The 22,842-nt window shown below is 38.5% G+C and overlaps 2 protein-coding genes and 1 non-coding gene across 3 annotated transcripts; 1 reads left to right on the top strand and 2 right to left on the bottom strand.

Moving 5' to 3' along the window:
- The first annotated feature begins 3,519 nt into the window (after positions 1-3,519).
- LOC111544791 (olfactory receptor 9G1) lies at positions 3,520-4,443 on the top strand. Its single transcript, XM_023215446.1, has one exon. It carries the CDS (start codon positions 3,520-3,522, stop codon positions 4,441-4,443), a length of 924 nt encoding a protein of 307 aa, XP_023071214.1.
- A 1,976-nt stretch (positions 4,444-6,419) lies between these two features.
- Positions 6,420-7,403, bottom strand: LOC111544961 (olfactory receptor 9G4). The gene has a single exon (XM_023215840.1). The coding sequence runs from the start codon at positions 7,401-7,403 to the stop codon at positions 6,420-6,422; it is 984 nt and encodes a 327-aa protein (XP_023071608.1).
- Positions 7,404-21,951: 14,548 nt separating this feature from the next.
- Positions 21,952-22,058, bottom strand: LOC111545000. Its single transcript, XR_002732312.1, has one exon. It is a non-coding gene; the product is annotated as a U6 spliceosomal RNA (small nuclear RNA).
- Positions 22,059-22,842: the final 784 nt, after the last annotated feature.

The raw sequence follows: 22,842 nt of genomic DNA, 5'->3' as shown, positions 1-22,842 counted from the left end.
TGTATGTATTATAGAAACATAGTCCCATTGTGTTGCTCACACTGTTTTTGAACTCCTGGGCTCCAGAGACCCTCCCAACTCAGCCTCCCAAAGTTCTGGGATTAAAAGCATGAATCACCATGCCCAGCCATATTTGTCACTTGTTTTTATTTAACACTATTAACTTCATTTTGATTCTGGAAACTTTTATAAATACAACTGATATTCATTTTAGTGTTTCTCAACATGACCTACAGACAACCCACATTACAAGCACTTGGGCTGCTTTAATGCAAGCAGATTCCTGGGGGGTTGCCTGCAACCTCCTAAGTTAGAAACACTGGGGCACTCTAAGGTACAAAGAATTTGAGAACCATTTGTTACTTGAGTGTTTATAACATGCTAGTCACTGTGTGTAGTCCTTATTTGAGTAAACTCCTTTACAACAACCCTAAGAAGAGATGAATTATCCCTATCTTACATATGAAGAAATTGAGGCTTTACATTGTTGACTAGTGATGAAGAACTTGAATCCTTCTCAGTTGTTGAAAGACAAATGCTTTTTCGAGGATATCCCATCTGTCTCTAGTGTGAGCAGTCAGCTCTGATTTCTTAGGCATGCTTCCTAAACGTCATGACACATAATGACAGGCAATCTGTTGCTCAGATGAAAAACAATTTCTTCACAGACACACCATTTGGGAAAACAAATATTTGTTTAGGCTGGCTATATTGTGGACTGATTTCTTTGTCCCTGCGCCTGTCTGCAAAAAACACAAATGACCTGGGATTACTGGTGCTGGGAAATGCATGTGGAATATCAAACAATTCTGTAGTGGTTTTAGGGTATAATGACATCATTAGAGGACACCCAGAACATCAATTCTCTTGATTTGTTTCTCTTCTGAGTCAGGGTTACCCATTTGTTTATTCCATAAATATTTATTGTATATCTATTATATGCCAGGTACTATTCTAGGCAGTGGGGATATGTAACATGCAAAAGAAACAAAAATCCTTGCTCTATCCTGTGGGCTTCTATCTCTACTTTACCCCAGTGACCCAGTAAAAAAAAGTAAATGGAGAGCCGTACTGCCACAGGTAATTTGACCACTTAGGAACATTTTCCAGTTATTTTGTATTTCTTCACACAATTCCTAGAAAAGCCTATGAAGCTTCACAAAGTAAAATGCAAAGTTTTGGAGGAGTGGAGTCTCAATAAATGAAAACATCCTTTAAAGAGCGTTTCTTTCTTTATTTTATATTCAATATGTTTTATTCAATTATGGTAATTATACTTATAATATGAAATTGTCTAAAATGCATCCAGGGGAAACTTCTTCAAACTAGCTTCTGGGTCATTTTAACATGTCCTTATAATCTTTGAATATTTTCTTAGTTTCTGCCACAAGATGTCCCAGACTCATCTTATGCAATCCTTGACCAAAACTTGGGAGGTTTAAGGAGTTCTGAGATCCCTTCAGTGGAAAAATGGTATTTAGTTACCAAAACTTGTGCTTTGTGTGTGCTCATAGCTGCTGGATTTTCTTTTTCTTTTCTTTTTTTCTATATTTTACTTTAAGTTCTGAGATACATGTGCAGAACGTGCAGATTTGTCTTACCTAGGAATACATGTGCCGTGGTGGTTTTCTGCACCTATCAACCCATCATCTAAGTTTTAAGCCCTGCATGCATTAGGTATTTGTCCTAATGCTCTCCCTCCCCTTGCCCTCCAACCCCCAATAGGCCCCAGCGTGTGATATTCCCCTTCCTGTGTCCATGTGTTCTCATTGTTCAACTCCCACTTATGAGTGAGAACATGTGGTGTTTGGTTTTCTGTTCTTGTGTTAGTTTACTGACAATGATGGCTTCCAGCTTCATCCATGTCCCTGCAAAGAACATGAACTCATTCTTTTTTATGGATGCATAGTATTCCATGGTGTATATGTGTCACATTTTCTTTATCCAGTCTATCATTGATGGGCATTTCTTAAGTGTGTGGTTGGATTTATTATTATCACAAAGATAAGAGGACTACTGGATGTTTAGTATGTAGTAGACAAGTATGAACACATCCTGCATCCATAGGGACAGCCCTATGCAAAGAAAAATGTTCCATTCCCTACACCCAGGCTCCCAATGCATATTTGTGCATTAGAAAATATTGTTATAATTACATCAGTTTGAAATCTACTCTGCTCTACAGACAAAGAAAACTTATATTTTGCAAGGTCCTCCTATATAACAATTTAATAAAACCAAGGAAAGATTGTGGTTTATTTTGTTTGGAACTTTGTCAAGACTTGATGAATTTGTCGGGAAAATATCACCAATATCAACGTGACTCCTGATATTTGAGTCACCAACACATTAATGATGATTCTACATGTGTCGATTTTACTATCTATATCTCACTAAGTGATCCAGCATTTATATATTGAAATCCAAATTATTTTATAATACAACCTATATTATAATTATTTCATTATTTGTATTGTGAATTGTTTTTCTTTTACATCTATTTTACATTAGACTTAGGATAGTTTACATACACATACATACATGTTTATACTTAGGTTACATCAACTATACATATTATTTCAAGAATCTAAAGGAAGCATTTCTAAATGTTTGTTTGACAAGAAGATTTTTCCAATATTATGGCATTTAGAACTATTGCTATAGACAATATCAACTTGGGATAACTGTCCTTTTAAGAACCATGTCCAGGGTTTCTTATAGAGACTGAGAAGTAATGCTGAGTCTCAACATTTTATACCCCAAATACCCATAAACAAAATCACATATTTTTTCACTTGGCAGAAACAGATAAACTCATTGGTCTTTACCCAAGCTTCACCCTAATTCTCAACCGGATTTCTTCCCTGGAATTCATGATAAATGTACCAAAGACTCCTGCGAAGTAACTAAGCAGATAATTTTTTCTGTGATTGTGGAAAAACACACTGTTATCACCCTCTAAACCATAGTGTTTAGAAGGTTTCAGTTTTCATAGGCTCTGAACAACTTGTCCATCCATAGCTGGGAACAGGAAAAGAATTTTTTTTTCTCTCAGTGTCTAAATTAGACGAGCTGTTTCCTGGTTGGTTTTTATCCCATCACCTAGTCTTATTTTCTTATTAGCATTTAACATTAATTGACACTGTACTTATTTGTTTTTTATGTATCTCTCCCTTCTAAAATAAAAGCTCAGTAGGATAGGAGTCAGCCCTATCATCTTCACTGCTATATCCCACTGTCTGGAACAGCACATAGGGCTCAATAAATATTTTGTTTTTCAAGAAAAAATTAATAAACCTCTCAATAGCATGAAGGCTTTTCTGTTATCAAATGCATTTTATTACAATAAATATATTGAAGCTCAGAAAACTTCCATCACCTGCCCAAGGCAGCCAAAATTCCTGCTTAGTGTTGGTTATATTATTGCAGGTGCTTAGCATAGAAAATGCCATCATTTGGTGTTGGTTGAGGCAATTAAACTCTCTTCTACTCTATTTGTAGGTGCGGTGTCCGTAAGCCATGCAGAGGAGCAATCACACAGTGACTGAGTTCATCCTGCTGGGCTTCACCACAGATCCAGGGATGCAGCTGGGCCTGTTTGTGGTGTTCCTGGGCGTGTACTCTCTGACTGTGGTAGGAAATAGCACCCTCATCATGTTGATCTGTAATGACTCCCGCCTCCACACACCCATGTATTTTTTCATTGGAAATCTGTCATTTCTGGATCTCTGGTATTCCTCTGTCTACACCCCAAAGATCCTAGTGACCTGCATCTCTGAAGACAAAAGCATCTCTTTTGCTGGCTGCCTGTGTCAGTTCTTCTTCTCTGCTGGACTGGCCTATAGTGAGTGCTACCTGATGGCTGCCATGGCTTATGACCGCGACGTGGCCATCTCCAAGGCCCTGCTTTACGCTCAGGCTATGCCAGGGAGACTGTGCATCTGTTTGGTTTTACATTCCTATACTGCGGGTTTTGTCAATGCAATAATATTAACCAGCAACACCTTCACACTGGATTTTTGTGGTGACAACGTCATCGATGACTTTTTCTGTAATGTCCCACCCCTGGTGAAGCTGGCATGTAGGGTGAGAGACAGCTACCAGGCTGTACTGCACTTCCTGCTGGCCTCCAATGTCATCTCCCCTACTGTGCTCATCCTGGCCTCTTACCTCTCCATCATCGCCACCATCCTGAGGATCCGCTCCACCCAGGGGCGCCTCAAAGCCTTCTCCACATGCTCCTCCCATCTGATCTCTGTTACCTTATACTATGGCTCCATTCTCTACATCTACTCTCGGCCAAGTTCCAGCTACTCCCTTGAGAGGGACAAAATTGTTTCTACCTTTTATACTGTGCTGTTCCCCATGTTGAACCCTATGATCTATAGTCTGAGGAATAAAGACGTGAAAGAAGCTCTGAAAAAATTCTTCAAGTCAGAGTAATCCAAAGTCTGAATTGACCTAAGGTTCCCAAGTCAGTGCTAAGTGATAACAAACTGCTCAGAGAGGTTACAGAACTAGATTTCTATTTCTTTTTTTATCATTGAACAAAATTCAACAGGAAAAATTTTGTTTCTTTGTATTTTTGTTTGTTTGTTTTTTATGTTTTGATATCAGACTATAATATATACTACAGAAATGTAGGTTCAGTTGAATATTGATACAGTTTTAAAAATTCAGTAACTCTGATTAATGCAAAATGGAAGAGTAATACTTCTGACATCCTAAAGTAAAACCAAATTTTACTTTGTTATTTCCCCTAATATTGACCCAATTATTTTTCCTACATAGTGAGTATTATGGAGATGAAAAGAAATCATAATATGGATCATTGATATTTGTGGGATACACCCCAAGTCCTTATAGTTAAGTACTCAAACAGCTTCCTTTGTGATAGAGGAATAAGAATGTTATGATTATTTTGATGGAAAGAGGCACGATGTGTTGGAAAATAAATACAGCTGAAGAGAAAGATGAGAAATGTCACAGCAAAGACAAATGAAATGGCTGCAACTATATGTCTCAAATTTTTAAATTTTAATTAATTTTGTAAATGTGCTCATTCCAGCAAATGCTATAACCTTTCATTAACACAGTGCTAACCTCTGAGCCACAAGCTTCTGATTTGAAAACTGTAACCAATAATCCTTAACTTGCCGTCTTCTAAAGGCTACTGAGTAAAATATCAAGTCAACCTGCCATCACAGGGGGGTTTGGTTACGGAGTTTATATCACGATTTAGGGAACTGGGCTCAAGACCAAGGCTAGTTTCCACGTGGTTAGCAACACGTTTGATTTTTCAGGATTTCAGGCATCGACCTAAACAAGTTTATCAGTTCTTAGGAATGTTCAAGGCCCAGGCTGGGTTCAGGCCAGGGGCAGACATGCAGCTTATGTCTTTTGGTCAGGACAAAGGAAAAAGAAAGGTAACTAGGGAGCGGTGGTTACTGTTGTTCATTTGTTTCATTTTGTTTGATGTTGTTACATCGCTGTGTGACCTGAGAGAGAGTACTGTGGAGTACTCACTCCTTGTAAGAGAGAACACTCTTTTAGGATGATATGCAATTCTAAAGACACATATTTATTCATTAATTTAGAGATAGTTTTGCTGTTGTCATTGTTGTTTGTAACCTGAACAACTTTTTTTTTTTTTTTTTTTTTTGAGGCGGAGTCTCGCTCCGTGGCCCAGGCTGGAGTGCAGTGGCCAGATCTCGGCTCACTGCAAGCTCCGCCTCCCAGGTTTACGCCATTCTCCTGCCTCAGCCTCCCGAGTAGCTGGGACTACAGGCGCCCGCCACCTCGCCCGGCTAGTTTTTTGTATTTTTTAGTAGAGACGGGGTTTCACTGTGTTAGCCAGGATGGAACCTGAACAACTCTTAAACATCTTCTTAATTTATTCTCTTTACGTAGAAGGCATGAGGTTTACAAAAATACTTCCTATATGCTCAATTAGAGCATTCTGAAGAAATTTTGAGGAAATGATTTTCTTAAAATAAATATTTGTAAAATCTTGAGCATATTTCCAGAAGTCTCACCCTTTCAGATATTCTTGTCACCTAGTAAAGATTGCTTACCAAGCTTCAAAGTCAAACTATACTCATTAAACCATATAATTTCTTTTGTTCCCCAAGATCTCCCAAAGGCAGCAAACACAATGAAATCTATGAAAGATTGAATACTGCCGAGGCAAAATACCATATTGCAGAATATCAAACAACCCAATACTATAAGTTTTAAATATTGCTTTGTTTTGCTTACATCACAACAAACTAATAACAATTAAAGACTCATGTGGTCAATCTTTTACTGTCTTAAATATAACTTATTGAATTTGAATGAACTACAGAAATGCAAACGAACATATTTATAAGCCAATAATCTGGAAAATTCAATAACAGCATTTGCAAAGAGAATGACCTTCATGTTTGTGGTCGTATAGTCTGTGTTGCTTTCCTGAAGGCCTCTTTGATATCTTTGTTTCTCAGGCTATAGATGAGAGGGTTGAGCAGTGGGTTGATCACAGTGTAGAACAGAGCAGCTACTTTGTCCCTCTCTAGGGAGTAGGTGGAACTAGGCCTTGAATACATAAACAACAATGATCCATAGAAGAGCATGACTGAGATGAGGTGGGAAGCACAGGTGGAGAAGGCCTTGAGTCTCCCTGAAGCTGAACGGATTCTCAGGATAGCCAGGAGGATGTTGACATAGGAAATCAGGATAGCAAGAATGCTGGAGAGGACTGTGAAGCCCACCACACCAAGGAGAACTTTTTCATAGACCCTGGTGTCTGTACAGGACATTTTTACCAATGGTGGTGCATCACAGAAAAAGTGGTCAATGATATTTTTACCACAAAAACGCAGGCGGAATGTATTGGCAGTATGGGCTATGGCATTCAAAAGTCCTCCTATGTAGGAGCCAGCAACAAGCCCAGTACAGAGGGCAGTGGACATGGTACCTGAGTAAAGCAATGGGTTACAAATTGCTGCATGGCGATCATAAGCCATGGCTGCCAGAAGATAGCATTCAGTGTAGGCTACAACACAGGAAAAAAACAGCTGAGCCCCACATCCAGCCAAGGAAATGCGCTTATCTTCTGAGACACAACTGGCCAGGATTTTGGGGGTATACACAGAGGTATACCAGAAATCCAAAAAAGACAGATTACCAATGAAAAAGTACATAGGTGTATGCAAGTGGGAATCAATTCGGATTAAGATAACCAAGGTCATGTTTCCTGACAAGGTTATCAAATAGAGCATCAGAAACACTCCAAATAGAATCAGCTGCCACTGGGGGTTCGCTGAGAAACCCAACAAGATGAATTCAGTCAGGATGGTGCGATTTCCCATGTCCATGTCCACAGAGGTGAAAGCCTGACTATCACAAGAAGGGAAAAGCATCACTTAATGATTTTTGTATTGACACAAGTTAACAAGGGTATCAATTATTACTAATTTACAAATCAACAATTACTAAGAAACTTGTAGATTTTTCTCCCTTACTATCTAGAATTATAGGACTTTAGTCCATGATTCGGAAAAATTACTGGAATTGGAGTCAAAAATAATTTGAAAAATAGGAATTTTACTTAGTAACTATTTAATGCAGGGCAAGTCTCATATTCTCACAAACATGAAAAGAAAAATGAAACTCACAAGGATAACTAATTACTTCTTATTTTTTTTCTTTGAGACGGAATCTCACTCTGTCACCCAGGCTAGAGTGCAGTGGCATGATCTCCATTCACTACAACCTCTGCCTCCTGGGTTTAAGCAGTTCTCCTGCCTCAGCCTCCTGAGTGTTGGGATTATGGCCGCCCACCACCACACCCGACTAATTTTTTTATTTTTAGTAGAGATGGCGTTTCACCATGTTGGCCAGGCTGGTCTCAAATTGCCGACCTCAGGTGATCCACCTACCTCAGCCTCCCAAAGTGCTGGGATTACAGGCATAAGCCATTGTACCTGGCTGACTAATAACTTCTTGACAGACTGTCTGATTGAATAAAGAAAACATACATAAAAATAACGCAGCCCAATATTGGGTCTATTAGTGGGCACTCAAAAATTTCACCATCTTTCCGTAAGTTATTGAAATGTGTCAAGTATTTACATTAAGTATTAGATTATTAAAGCTGCTATTTATATTATAAATAAAAATACATTTTGACCATGTACCAGTTACTATTCTAATTCTTATACTTAACTCTTTGAGTCTTGGATGGCTTGGTGGTTTGCTTTGGCCAATAGATTGAAAGATAGGCAGCTCCATGTGGATTCAAAGCCTGGATTTCAAGAGGCTTTTTATGTTTCTCTTCTCACTTTTAGAATCCTACCACCACCATGTAAATAAGCCTGGGTTAGTTTGCTGGATAAGACATCTGGCTGTGCTCACTCTGTCACCCCAGGTAACTGCAAGCTGTCCCCCAAACATGCGGGTGGGGCCCTTCTATATGATCCAGTCTACAGTGGTGCTAAGAGCTACCCACAGACATGAGCAAGCCCAGGTGAGAAAAGACAGGCCTGGCATAGGTAGAAGTGCCCAAGTGATATGGTGTCTGAGTTCAAAACCAGATCTTCTTACTTGGTGGTTCTGTAATCTTGGAGAAGTATTGTAACAATTCCTAACCTACATGTTTTTACCTAGAAAAAGGTAAGAAAACATCAATGTTAAGAAAACAGCCCATTTTCTGGACAGAAAATCAATCTACAAATTTTTAACTCCATTATTCTGAGTGGGAGGGTAATTATCTGACTTAATTATAAATTCTGAGCTTGTAAAACATAAATAAATAAGACCAAGTTTCTACAAATAAGCAATTTCAGCCAGAATGGTGGTGTCTTTCAGTATCTTGCTAAAATGCTAGAATTTGATATTTTTGTCAACTACTCCCATGTAATTTGACAAAGGAGTTACAGGGTTTAGGATTGTGGGGTCCAATATTTGGTACATATCCCTGACACTAATCACCTGTACGACTAAGGAAAGTAATTCTGCATCTCAGGAACACAATTCACCCATCTGAAAATTTTGGTTGATCCTATTCCCAGCACCAAACTTCTATGATTCCAATTTGGTAAAATCTCTTATAGAAATTATCATGGGTCAGGCGTGGTGGCTCACACTTGTAAATGCCAGCACTTTGGGAGGCTGAGGCAGGCATATCTGTTGAGGCCGGGTGTTCAGGACCAGCTTGACCAACACAGCAAAATTGTGTATCTACTAAAAATTAGCCAGGCATGGTGGTACATGGCTGTAATCCCAGCTACTCAGGAGGCTGAGGCAGGAGAATCGCTTGAACCCAAGAGGCAGAGGTTGCAGTGAGCTGAGATTGCACCATTGCACTCCAGCATGGGTGACAGAGAGATGCTCTGTCTCAAAACAAAAAAAAAAAGAAAGAAAAAGAAAAACTTTCATGAGACAATAGCTAGCCTCACTTGTTGCAATACAATGTGGCAGAGCATATTAACAGTCCTTATATACACACGTATCTTGGGATATACAGTATATTACCACTGTCTTGGTTGAAATGAGAAATTAAATTTGCTGAAGACAACTGCACCCTTTTTTTCATCTCAAGATTTGCATACATATTCTTGTGTCCTTAAAATACAGTCCTATGAAGTTATGCATATTTTCTAAACACTGCATTTCTTAATATCTTTATCTGCAAATAATTAATGCTCTTAAATTTTTGGATTCATGAACCTCTTTGAGAACTTGATAAACTCGGCAATGATAATTCTCAAATATGAATATGTACATATGTAAAAACACACAAAATTTTAATGGGTTCACAAATTCCCAAAAATCTATTAATTTGCTGGTTATGATTTCAGATTAAAAAATTCTGCTACTGGAAGATGACTGAGTTTGCTCAGGTGCTAATATGCTGTAATAAGAGAGGAGTAATAGGTATTTAAAACTAACCATGTTTAAAGTTGAATTCCTAATCTTCAGTTCCAAAAATTGATTTGTTCATTCCCCATATTGGTTAATAAGATTCCACTCTTCCAGTATCTGAAGTCAAAAATTTGGAATCAGTCTACCCTGTTTCTTTCTTATCTACTTTTCCATCTTTCATAAAGTTGTGATTTTCCTACCTTCAAAATGTATCCTGAATCTGACCACTTCTCCCCACCTCCACTCTTACCACTCTTGTTCAAACCACTATGATCTACTGTCAAGAATATTGCCATCACCTTCTAACTCATCTACACCCTTGTTCCCTATGGCATATTTTCAATGCATCAGCCAGAGTAGGCCATTAAACACATAAATAACTTGCTTCTGTTTTTAAAACCCTGTAAAGGCTCCCAATTTATTCGAACTTAAAACCCATAATCTGTCTCCCCCTTACCTAAAGAACCTTATTTCCTAACAGTCACCTCCTCCTTCCTTCTGCCCCAGTCTTGATGGCTGTCTCACTTTTTCTCAAATGTGCCATCTCTGTCCCAGCATCAAAGATTTTTGACTGTCTGTTCCCTCTGCCTGGAACACTATTCTCCAGATGATAGCATGGCTCACTCATTCATCTTCTTTAAGTTCCTTTCAAATGTCATTTTCTGACAAAGGTACTTGCTAACCACTCCTTTTACATTCCATGCCCCTTTCCCTCCAACAATCTTTATCCTTAATACTCTACTCTGATTCTACTGTGTTTTCCCCCTCATCTATTGTCATCCTCTAACTCCTGTTTATTAAATCTATTGCCTGCTTCTCCTCACCAGAATGCAACATCTATAGGGCAAAATATTTCTCTGTCTTGTTTATTGCTATATCCCAGCACGAGGAACAGCTCCTATTAATGAATTGACACTCAGTAAATATTTTTAGAGTGACTAATTGGTTAATTACCATCATATCTTGAAGCTGGTTTAACAAATTACTATGTATCTCTCTCTCTCTTTTTTTTTTTTCTTTGAGATAGAGTCTCACACTGTCACTCAGGCTGGAGTACAGTGGCACGGTCTCTGCTCACTGCAACCTCCACCTCCCAGGTTCAAGTGATTCTCCTGCCTCAGTCTCCCAAGTAGCTGGGATTACAGACACCCACCACCATGCCTAGCTAATGTTTTGTATTTTTAGTAGAGACAGGGTTTCACTATGTTGGCCAGGCTGGTCTTGAACTCCTCACCTCATCATCTGCCCTCCTTGGCCTCCCAAAATGCTAAGATCACAGGCTTGAACCACTGTGCCCAGCCACTACTGTCTATTTCTAACCTGGTTCAAAATATTCAGAACAAGATCTATCCTTAAGTGGATTTCCCAGCACAGTGTACTGTATCAAAATAAGAAAGAAGAGTAAATGAAAGAGAAGCCTCACTTGCAAGACCTCAAGTCCATCTTGAATTTGAAACAAGTTACCAAATATCTGTGAATGTGAAATAAAAGGCACAGAAAATGTCTGAGCCAATCGTGCTAAAGAATCTCCTATAGAATGGCCTATCAAGATGCATCTTCCCCTGCAGCAGCCCAGGTCTCTGCTCCCTCCACTGGAGCAAGAAAAACTCTTTGGTAGGAATGTGCCTTCCTGGCATCTGAAAATTACTACCAAGAAGTGAAAATGCCACATACTAGTAGTTTAGAGTAGCACAATCACTGGAGTCAGAAAAGCAAGTCACATTTTTTTTTGCCTTCTTGATTTCTTCACTGTGTAAGTGAATATATGATGGTCCAGCATAGGTAGAAGACTGAGTTTCAAATTCTAGGTGAGAGCAGGATGTATCACTGAATGGAATTTGATGTACTAGGGAGTCTGCACGTGCACCTGTGTGCATGTGTGGCGCAGCAGTAACTCCTCTGACAGTCATGCCAGATTCTGTATCCCCCTTCTGATTTGCAGCTGAGGTCAGAGAGAAGCCAGACTTCCTAGTTGCCCCTGATCCCAGGTGCTTACCCTTGGTTTGGAAGACCAGCTCTTGGAAGTGACACTTTTCCCTCTCTTCTGGTGTGTAATGCGTCTTTGTTGCACTCAATGTATGTATTTCCTTAACAGCCCTTTGAGATACCTCCCTCACACCAGCACAGAAATCTGTACCTCTGTCTCCAAAGACTCAATTAGAGTTCATCTGGAGTTTGGGGACGTTAAGTAAATTAGGATATGATGAAATGAGTAGTATGTCATTAAAAGTTGACTCTCTTAATGGATCTAACTCATAATAGAATCCTGTTATATTTGGTGTATCTTATAATTGAATTTTTCCAAATTGTACTAATTAGACTTTTCTAGAAAGTATCCTGTGGTCTATATTTTTTTCTGTGTGATATGCTGTTTTCTCTGTTCAGACTATTCGCCCTTGTCTCCTCCACTGGAAATCTACTACCTATCCCTGGGGTATGGTCTGAATCGTGTCTTGGAAATGCATTTGTTGAAGCCCTAACTTACACAGTACTTTAGAATCTGACTATATTTGAAGATGAGACCGTTAAAGAAGTGATTAAGTTAATATGAGGCAGTTAGAATAGGCTCAATCCAATCTGACTGGTGTCTTTATAAAAAGGAAAGGTGAGCATACACAAAGACCAGGGATATAAGTGAACGGAAAGAAAACCACATGTGAACACAGCAAGAGTGTCATCTGAGAGCCAAGGAGAGAGCTCTCAGAAGAACCCAATCCTGCCAGCACCTTCAGCTTGGACTTTTAGCTCTCAGAACAATGGGAGAGTTAAGTTTCTGTTGCATAAGCCACCCAGGCTGTACTATTTTGTTATAGCAACACTTGCAAACTAATACATTCACTTACCAACACTAGGGCCTTTTTATGTTGGAAAAACCTCATGTTTCATTTGTAAAAAGGCTACTATAACTAGGAAATCTGATATATCACAGTGAAATAGTCTCTAATTTTTAATTAATTTATAACATAACACTAAAAAACAACATACAAAAATTAGTACATTCTTGACCGTTATCAGTCACTGTTTTTTTGGTAAAGATTTTCACTCTAAAATCTTCCCTTGGATATAAAGTTTTCTGAAATCTCTCTCTGGCCCTACTTCTCTATCTGTTTCTGTGTCCTACCTACATCTCCCTTTCTGCCTATCTCATGTAACTGCTGCACTTCTGTCCTTACTTCTTTCATTGTTGAGGAAAATACTCTTACTGAAAGTGCACAGTGATTCTAAGTATTGATATTCGTTCTCTATTTTGTCTATTGCTAAGGAAATCTGTCATCTTTGTATCATGCAAGCTCAAAAATGAGAACCAGAAAGGAAAAAAACAAACTTGTTTCTAGGAGAATTTTACAGTAGATACTCTTCTCTTTTTTTTTCTTTCATTTTTGTTTTTTAATTTTAATTTCCAGGATACATGTGCAGGATGTGCAGGTTTGTTACATAGGTAAACATGTGCCATGGTGGTTTGCTGCACCTATCAACCCATCACTGAGGTATACATATACACCATGGAATACTATGCAGCCATAAAAAGGAATGAGATCATGTCCTTTGCAGGGACATGGATGAAGCTGGAAGCCATCATCCTCAGCAAACTAATGCAGGAATAGAAAACCAAACATCGCATGTTCTCACTATTAAGTGGGAGCTGAACAATGAGAATCCATGGACACAGAGAGGGGAACAACACACACTGGGGCCTGTCGGGGTAGGGCAGTGAGGGGAGCACATCAGGACAAATAGCTAATTCATACAGTAGATGCCGCAACAAGAAGCTGCAACAAGATGGGCACATAACTCCGGGGACGTGGCCTGGGAATAAAGCAGGAGCTTGGAGATTGCCACATAGCGATCATAAGCCATGGCAGCCAGCAGATAGCACTCATTATATGCCAGCCCAGCAGAGAAGAACTGAGCCAGGCAGCCAGGAAAGGAGATGGTTTTGTCATCAGAACTGCAGGTCAGCAGGATGTGGGGGATGTAGACAGATGAATATCAGAGATCCAGAAGCAACAGGTTTCCAGTGAAGAAATACATGGGTGTGTGGGGCCAAGAATCAGCACAGATGAGAGAAATCAGAATGATGCTCCCTGAGAGGCTGATGACATAAATGAAGAGAAAGATGAAAAAGAGCACTTGCTGTAACCCCAAATCTTCTGCGAACTCTAAAAGGATAAACACTTTTACTTTGGTGAAATTTCTCTGATCCGTTGATTTTAGGTTTCTGTGATTCCTTTCTGTGAAAATATTAATACATGTGCCATGACTTAATATAGCCCTCACTGTATGCTTCCCCTATCATGTCCTTTCTGGAAAACTGAAAAATTCTATTGGTTCATATGAGTTTATTGTGAGCCATGTTTATGCTGAAGTTGGTATCACTCCTTTAGTATGGTTGTGAAATCAATTGTAAGCTGCCATGAGAGATTAGTTATTAGGCACAGAACATACTGCCTATCACCTGTTTTATACCTAATTTTTCCTCCTCTTTGGGAGAAGGTGAGTTGTGTATCTTCGCTTCTTGGTGGGGAAGCTTGAAAGAATGCTCTGACTTCTTTTCAGGTGTTTAAATTATTTTGTCCTTTGTCAGAGATTTGCATGAAAAAAAATAATCTTATCATTCTAAACACATTTTATTATATCATTGGAAGTACATATTATTCTATAATTTCCTTGAAGGAAAAATTGTGTTTCATTCAAATTTTTGTTCACAAAACTAAGAATATAAGTTTGCATAAAGTAGAACATATGTAATTTGAATAAAAAGAACAGATGTGATTACCAAATGGTATTTTCAAACCACAGCTACCTTCATGACCCTAAAATGTGCCTGGAAATGAAATAAAAGTATTAATCATTGGAAATAATTGTAGTTCATAATTTGGGTTGAATTTCCTACAGAATTAATAGGCTTTTAAAAAGAATGTAACTGCCTAAAATAAATTGTTTGTGAAAGTATGATAGAAGGAACAATGACCCACAAAGATATTCATTTTCTAATTCCAGGAACCTCGGAATATTACTTTATATTGGGAAAGGGTCTTTCTATATATTACTAAGTTAAGAGAATTGAGATGGGGATATTATCAGGGTGGGCACAAAATGTAATTACAAATACCCTTACAAGAGGGAGGCACAGGGAGACTTGACTCAGACAGAGAAGGAGGAGGTAGTGAATACGATCATGAGAGAAGAGGTTGGAGTAATGCAACCACAAGCCAAGGAGTGCCAGCAGCAGCCACAAGGAGCTGAAACAGAAAAGGAATGGATTCTCCACTAGAACATCTGGATGGAGCATGGCCCTGCCGACATCTTGATTTTGGCCCAGTGGTACTGACTTCAAACTTCTGAACTACAGAACTATAGAAAACAGATTTTTGTTGTTCGAAGCCAGGAAGTTTGTGGCTATTTGTTACAGCAGTAATAGGAAACTAAATAGAAAATTATGGAAACAACCTCAGAGTCCTCTTTCCCTCAAAGGTAGGAGCTGGAGAGGAATGTTGCCAGTCATGAGGGACGCAACATCACTTAGACGGCCCCTACTACCACCTACCACAGTCAAAGAAGGGCGACATTTTGATTGCCAGTGTTCTGGGTTGGCAAGGGATGTTAATCTCTACGAGCAGATCCAAGGCTCTACACATCTCCATTTCTAGAAAAAGAAAACACGGCCAGGCGCGGTGGCTCAAGCCTGTAATCCCAGCACTTTGGGAGGCCGAGACGGGTGGATCACGAGCTCAGGAGATCGAGACCATCCTGGCGAACACGGTGAAACCCTGTCTCTACTAAAAAAAATACAAAAAACTAGCCAGCGCCTGTAGTCCCAGCTACTCCGGAGGCTGAGGCAGGAGAATGGCGTAAACCTGGGAGGCGGAGCTTGCAGTGAGCTGAGATCCCGCCACTGCACTCCAGCCTGGGCGACAGAGCCAGACTCCGTCTCAAAAAAAAAGAAAACACAACAACCTACTCTTGGCTATTTTGCTAAGACATGGACTTAACAATGAGCTAGAAAAATAAAAATTAAAAAGTGTTTTCTTGGAACTGTACTTATATGATGAAAGACAATTTCTTTTCACCAGGCTTTTAAAAATCTATTTTTTATTTAAACAAATATCAATGCTATATTTATTGTCAAAGTACAAATTCTTCATAATAAAGAGAATTGGATTAAATAATATTTGGGTTGTCTTTGTGTATCAAGGAAGTCAAGTTCTAAGATTGTTTTTAACAAAGCGCATCCCTGGAAACAGCTTAGTGCCAAGAATCAGGAGACCTGGATTCTGAATTCAGTGGGCTGCTGCCAATATTGAAGAAACTGAACACCTCCGGAACTCCTTTTTTCTTACCGGCCTTTCTTAGTTCAACAGGACTTTATGACATTACAGATGTGAGAAAGCACTTTGAAAATTGGAAGTTAAACCTATGCATTGCATTCCCTGAACTATGTGATTTGTTCATCTCAGCGATCCATCCCTCAGATATATTTGCTTCACCTCCCAAGGATCTCCAGTTACGCCCATGCTACGATTGCCTAGATTCTCGTGGGTTCTTTTGCAGAACCTACAGTTTCTGTGGCTTTTAGAAAAGGTGGGTAATTCGTTTCTGGATCTGTTTTCAAAATTCCAATTGCGAATGAAAATTGTAAGAGACATTTCTTCTCTAGCCTCTCATTTTCATCTACAGTTATTAATGTATAAAATAAACATAAGTATAAATGTATGGACATATTAATACATAATTCAATTATTTTACAAATAAAAATGGCTGAAGGTAGCCTAGTGTGACACATAAGACACATTAAGCCATCTTCCATATTTATACAGGTAAATAAATTGAGAAGACGCAAACAGAAAAAAACAGAACTAAACATAAAATTCAGGCAGGGATAAAACCTATTGCGTGCCAACGTGTCCTATTCACTGCTCTGTGCAGACCACAGATTTGACTCAAAATTTCTCATAGTTCATATAAACAATTAGTAGTATCCAAAGACAAGCAAATGAATCAAAATTTCAGCAAACATGCTGCCATTTTTAATTCCATTTTTTTTTTTTTTTTTTTTTTAATTTTGAGACAGAGTCTCACTCAGTTGCCCAGCCTGGAGTGCACTGACATGATTGTGGCTCCCTGCAACCTCCACTTCCTGGGTTCAAGTGATTCTCATGCCTTAGCCCCTTATGTAGCTGGGACTATAGGCATGTGCCATAAGACCTGACTAGTTTTTGTTTTTTCAGTAGAGACTGATTTCTGCTATGTTGGCCAGGCTGGTCCTAAACTCCTGGCATCAAGTGATCTACCTGCCTTGCCCTCCCAAAGTGCCAGGATTACAGGCGTCAGCCACCACGCCTGGCCCATTCTGCCATTTTCGATATTAACTTTGAAATCATTCCTCCAAAGATTCCTCATAAAGAAAATGATTAAATACAATTCATAACACATTGAATAAATACATAAACACATACACAAGAGTTTTCTTAAGCTAAATTTACTTGTCATTCATTCACAGACTTAAAGCTGGCTGCATACATTCTTGAAATCAAGGCATGCTTAGAAAACTTCTTCCCACATTCATCTCTCTCCTCTTCAACTATCTGACAGCGTCCTTCATCAGGAGGATTTTTTAAGTAGATGACTCTGGGAGTGGTCACGCCAAAAGGAGCTGAACTCTTAGTGATTGCTCAGTCCTTTCCAGGCCTAATGCACCTGCTGTCTGTGCAATTCAGTTTGGTACTTTTTCAGATATATAGATACACACACACACACACACATATAATATAATATAATAAATATAAATTATAAATGAATAATATACATATATAAATGTATATTAATTATAAATGTAAATATACAGCATGTTCCCCCAAAACATATATATAAAAATGTAAAGAAAAAGAAATACTTTAAAGTCATGACAATATTGACCTCTAGAAAAAAAAAAAATAATCTGTCAAATACACATCTAACTACCCGCTTCACTGAAAGAGAAAATAAAGTCTGAATAAAAGACATTTGAGGACACTTCAGATTTATTCATCGAATATTATATATATTACACATATATTATATATAACATATAGCTTACATATATTATATATAATATATTACATATATTATATATTATATATTACATATATTTTATATTACATATATTATATATTACATATATTTTATATATATAGTTTGTTTATCTGTACATCAGACGAGTATATTGATATATATATAGTTTATTTGTACATCAGACAATGAGTATATTGATATATATATATATATAGTTTGTTCACCTCTCTTAAGGAACTTCTATCCCATGAGTTATCTGATATACAAAAAGAAACACTTGGCTGGGCGTGGTGGCTCATGCCTGTAATTCCAGCACTTTGGGAAGCTGAGGCTGGCAGATCATCTGAGGTCTGCAGTTCGGGATCAGCTTGTCAACATGGTGAAACCTCATCTCCACTAAAAATACAAATATTAGCCAGATATGGTGGTGGGCATCTGCACTCCCAGCTGCTTGGGAGGCTGAGGCAGGAGAATTGCTTGAACCCAGAGGCAGAAGTTGCAGTGAGCAGAGATCGTGCCACTGCACTCCAGCCTGGGCGACAAGAGCAAAATTCTATCTCAAAAAATAAAAATAAAAATAAAGAAAAAGAAATACTTTAAAATCATGACAATATTGACCTCTTGTAAAAAAAAATCTGTCAAATACACATCTGACTACCTGCTTCACTGAAAGAGAAAATAAAGTCTGAATAAAAGACATCTGAGGGCACTTCAGCTTTCTTCATCAAATATAATTATAGGAAAGAAAATCCTTTTTTTTAATACTTTAAGTTCTAGGGTACATGTGCACAACGTGCAGGTTTGTTACATATATATACGTGTTCCATTTTGCTGTGCTGCACCCATTAACTCATCATTTACATTAGGTATATCTCCTAATGCTATCCCTCCCCCCTACCCCCTCCCCACAATAGGGTCCTACAGTTTTGGTTACTGTAGCCTTGTAGTACAGTTTGAAGTCAGGTAGCGTGATGCCCCCAGCTTTGTACTTTTGGCTTGGGATTGTCTTGGCAATGCAGGGGCTTTTTTGGTTCCAAATGAACTTTAAAGCAGTTTTTTCCAATTCTGTGAAGAAACTCATTGGTAGCTTAATGGGGATGGCATTGAATCTATAAATTACCTTGGGCAGTATGGCCATTTTCACGATATTGATTCTTCCTATCCATGAGCATGGTATGTTCTTCCATTTGTTTGTGTCCTCTTTTATTTCACTGAGCAGTGGTTTGTAGTTCTTCTTGAAGAGATCCTTTACATCCCTTGTAAGTTGGATTCCTAGGTATTTTATTCTCTTTGAAACTATTGTGAATGGGAGTTCATTCATGATTTGGCTCTCTGTCTGTTACTGGTGTATAAAAATGCTTGTGATTTTTGCACATTGATTTTGTATCCTGAGACTTTGCTGAAGTTGCTTATCAGCTTAAGGAGATTTTGGGCTGAGATAATGGGGTTTTCTAAATATACAATCATGTCATCTGCAAACAGGGACAATTTGACTTCTTCTCTTCCTAATTGAATATCCTTTATTTCTTTCTCTTGCCTGATTGCCCTGGCCAGAACTTCCAACACTATGTTGAACAGGAGTGGTGAGAGAGGGCATCCCTGTCTTGTGCCAGTTTTCAAAGAGAATGCTTCCAGTTTTTGCTCATTAAGTATGATATTGGCTGTGGGTTTGTCATAAATAGCTCTTAACATTTTGAGATATGTTCCATCAATACCGAATTTATTGAGAATTTTTAGCATGAAGGGCTGTTGAATTGTGTCAAAGGCCTTTTCTGCATCTATTGAGATAATCATGTGGTTTTTGTCTTTGGTTCTGTTTATATGCTGGATTACGTTTATTGATTTGCATATGTTGAACCAGCCTTGCATCCCAGGGATGAGGCCCACTTGATCATGGTGGATAAGCTTTTTGATGTGCTGCTGGATTTGGTTTGCCAGTATTTTATTGAGGATTTTGGCATCGATGTTCATCAGGGGTATTGGTCTAAAATTCTTTTTTTTTGTTGTGTCTCTGCCAGGTTTTGGTATCAGGATGATGTTGGCCTCATAAAATGAGTTAGGGAGGATTCCTTCTTTTTCTATTGATTGGAATAGTTTCAGAAGGAATGGTACCAACTCCTCTTTGTACCTCTGGTAGAATTCAGCTGTGAATCCGTCTGGTCCTGGACTTTTTTTTGGTTGGTAGGCTATTAATTATTGCCTCAATTTCAGAACCTGCTATTGGTCTATTCAGGGATTCAACTTTTTCCTGGTTTAGTCTTGGGAGACTGTAAGTGTCCAGGAAATAATCAATTTCTTCTAGGTTTTCTAGTTTATTTGCGTAGAGGTGTTACAGTATTCTCTGATGGTAGTTTGTATTTCTGTGGGAACAGTGGTGATATCCCCTTTATCATTTTTGTTTTTTTTTTTTTTTTTGAGACGGAGTCTGGCTCTGTCACCCAGGCTGGGGTGCAGTGGCTGGATCTCAGCTCACTGCAAACTCCGCCTCCTGGGTTTACGCCATTCTCCTGGCTCAGCCTCCCGTGTAGCTGGGACTACAGGCACCCGCCACCTCGCCCGGCTAGTTTTTTGTAGTTTTTAGTAGAGACGGGGGTCTCAACGGATTAGCCAGGATGGTCTCGATCTCCTGAACTCGTGATCCGCCCGTCTCGGCCTCCCAAAGTGCTGGGATTACAGGCTTGAGCCACTGCACCCGGCCCCCTTTATCATTTTTTATTGCATCTATTTGATTCTTCTCTCTTTTCTTCTTTATTAGTCTTGCTAGCAGTCTATCAATTTTGTTGATCTTTTCAAAAAACCAGCTCCTGGATTCATTGATGTTTTTCGAGGGTTTTTTGTGTCTCTATCTCCTTCAGTTCTGCTCTGATCTTAGTTATTTCTTGCCTTCTGCTATCTTTTGAATGTGTTTGCTCTTGTTTCTCTAGTTCTTTTAATTGTGATGTTAGGGTGTCAATTTTAGATCTTTCCAGCTTTCCTTTGTGGGCATTTAGTGCTATAAATTTCCCTCTACACACTGCTTTAAATGTGTCCCCGAGATTCTGGTATTTTGTATCTTTGTTCTCATTGATTTCAAAGAAAATCTTTATTTCTGCCTTCATTTCATTATGTGCCCAGCAGTCATTCAGGAGCAGGTTGTTCAGTTTCCATGTAGTTGAGTGGTTTTGATTGAGTTTCTTAGTCCTGAGTTCTAGTTTGATTGCACTGTGGTCTGAGAGACAGTTTGTTATAATTTCTGTTCTTTTACATTTGCTGAGGAGTGCTTTACTTCCAACTATGTAGTCAATTTTGGAATAAGGGTGATGTGGTGCTGAGAAGAATGTATATTCTGTTGATTTGGGGTGGAGAGTTCTGTAGATGTCTATTAGGTCCACTTGGTGCAGAGTTGAATTCAATTCCTGGATATCCTTGTTAACTTTCTGTCTCGTTGATCTGTCTAATGTTGATAGTGGGGTGTTGAAGTCTCCCATTATTATTGTACGGGAGTCTGAGTCTCTTTGTAAGTCTCTAAGGACTTGCTTTATGAATCTGGGTACTCCTGTATTGGGTGCATATATATTTAGGATAGTTAGCTCTTCCTGTTGAATTGATCCCTTTAGCATTATGTAATAGCCTTCTTTGTCTCTTTTAATCTTTGATGGTTTAAAGTCTGTTTTATCAGAGACTAGAATTGCAACCCCTGCTTTTATTTGTTTTCTATTTGCTTGGTAGATCTTCCTCCACCCCTTTATTTTGAGCCTATGTGTGTCTCTGCATGTGAGATGGGTCTCCTGAATACAGCAAACTGATGGGTCTTGACTCTTTATTATCCAATTTGCCAGTCTGTATCTTTTAATTGGACCATTTAGTCCATTTACATTTAAGGTTAATATTGTTATGTGTGAACTTGATCCTGTCATTATGATATTAGCTGGTTATTTTGCTCGTTAGTTGATGCAGTTTCTTCCTAGCATTGATGGTCTTTACATTTTGGCATGTTGTTGCAATGGCTGGTACAAATATATGGAACACTTCACGAATTTGCGTGTCATCCTTGCGCAGGGGCCATGCTAATCTTGTCTGTATTGTTCCAATTTTAGTATATGTGCTGCCGAAGCAAGCACAAGTTGCTCCTTCTTTAATAATGACGAAAAGAAATTACTTAAAAGTTCTCAACTTACATTCTAATGGGCTCCCTCTACTTCAACAACAAAAGGAACTAAGTCCTGTCTCAAGTTTCATCTCTCCCCTTCACATGGCTACCTTGACATAGAGAATGGGTCAGAATTTACTTTAGCCATTTAATTTTATTCTTTATCTTATTCCAAATAAATGTGGAAGACATCAGTATAAAACATAATCAGATTCTTTTTCAATTAGATAAAAGTTCCCTGACCTAGTTGCATGATTTTTTTCTTGCTGTTGTTATTTAAGGCACTCTGTCCCCAGAGTGTGCCATATCTTGGGAATGAGGCTGCTTAAGGGAAAGTGGAATTAATGTTGTTTCCTATTCTAAATAAGTCCAGTGAGAGCTGTTTCTTGATAATTTTGTGTTTTGTTTCTAACAGGATATAGTGGCTCCAATTCTCTGTAGTTCCATGCTAAGCAAGGAAACTCCATTTACAAGGTATCTTTTTAAAATTGCCATAGCACAGGCGAGGGAGGGCCTCAGTTATCTCTGTCCCTCATTATTCTATCAGTTGTCTCTGTCCCTCATTATTCAATGACAGTATTTGTATTTTCTAATTGTTTTGAAATTGTATTTACTGATTTAAATAAGAATCAATATTAATATTTTAATTCTTCCTACGTTACATATCACATAATTATTTTAAATTTCTTTATGTATATCTGTGCTGAATAATATTTAGAATCTATATTTCTAAGTTTTTGTAAAAATGTATTTTC

Source organism: Piliocolobus tephrosceles, chromosome 13 (genome assembly GCF_002776525.5).
Source record: "Piliocolobus tephrosceles isolate RC106 chromosome 13, ASM277652v3, whole genome shotgun sequence".
Taxonomy (NCBI): domain Eukaryota; kingdom Metazoa; phylum Chordata; class Mammalia; order Primates; family Cercopithecidae; genus Piliocolobus; species Piliocolobus tephrosceles.
The sequence above is the reverse complement of the archived record's forward strand: the minus strand, read 5'-3'. Positions and strand labels throughout refer to the sequence as shown.

What these genes read in the sequence shown, in the direction of transcription:
- LOC111544791 (XM_023215446.1), top strand. Translation starts at nt 3,520, where the DNA reads ATGCAGAGGAGCAATCACACAGTGACTGAGTTCATCCTGCTGGGCTTC.
- LOC111544961 (XM_023215840.1), bottom strand. Translation starts at nt 7,403, where the DNA reads ATGCTTTTCCCTTCTTGTGATAGTCAGGCTTTCACCTCTGTGGACATG.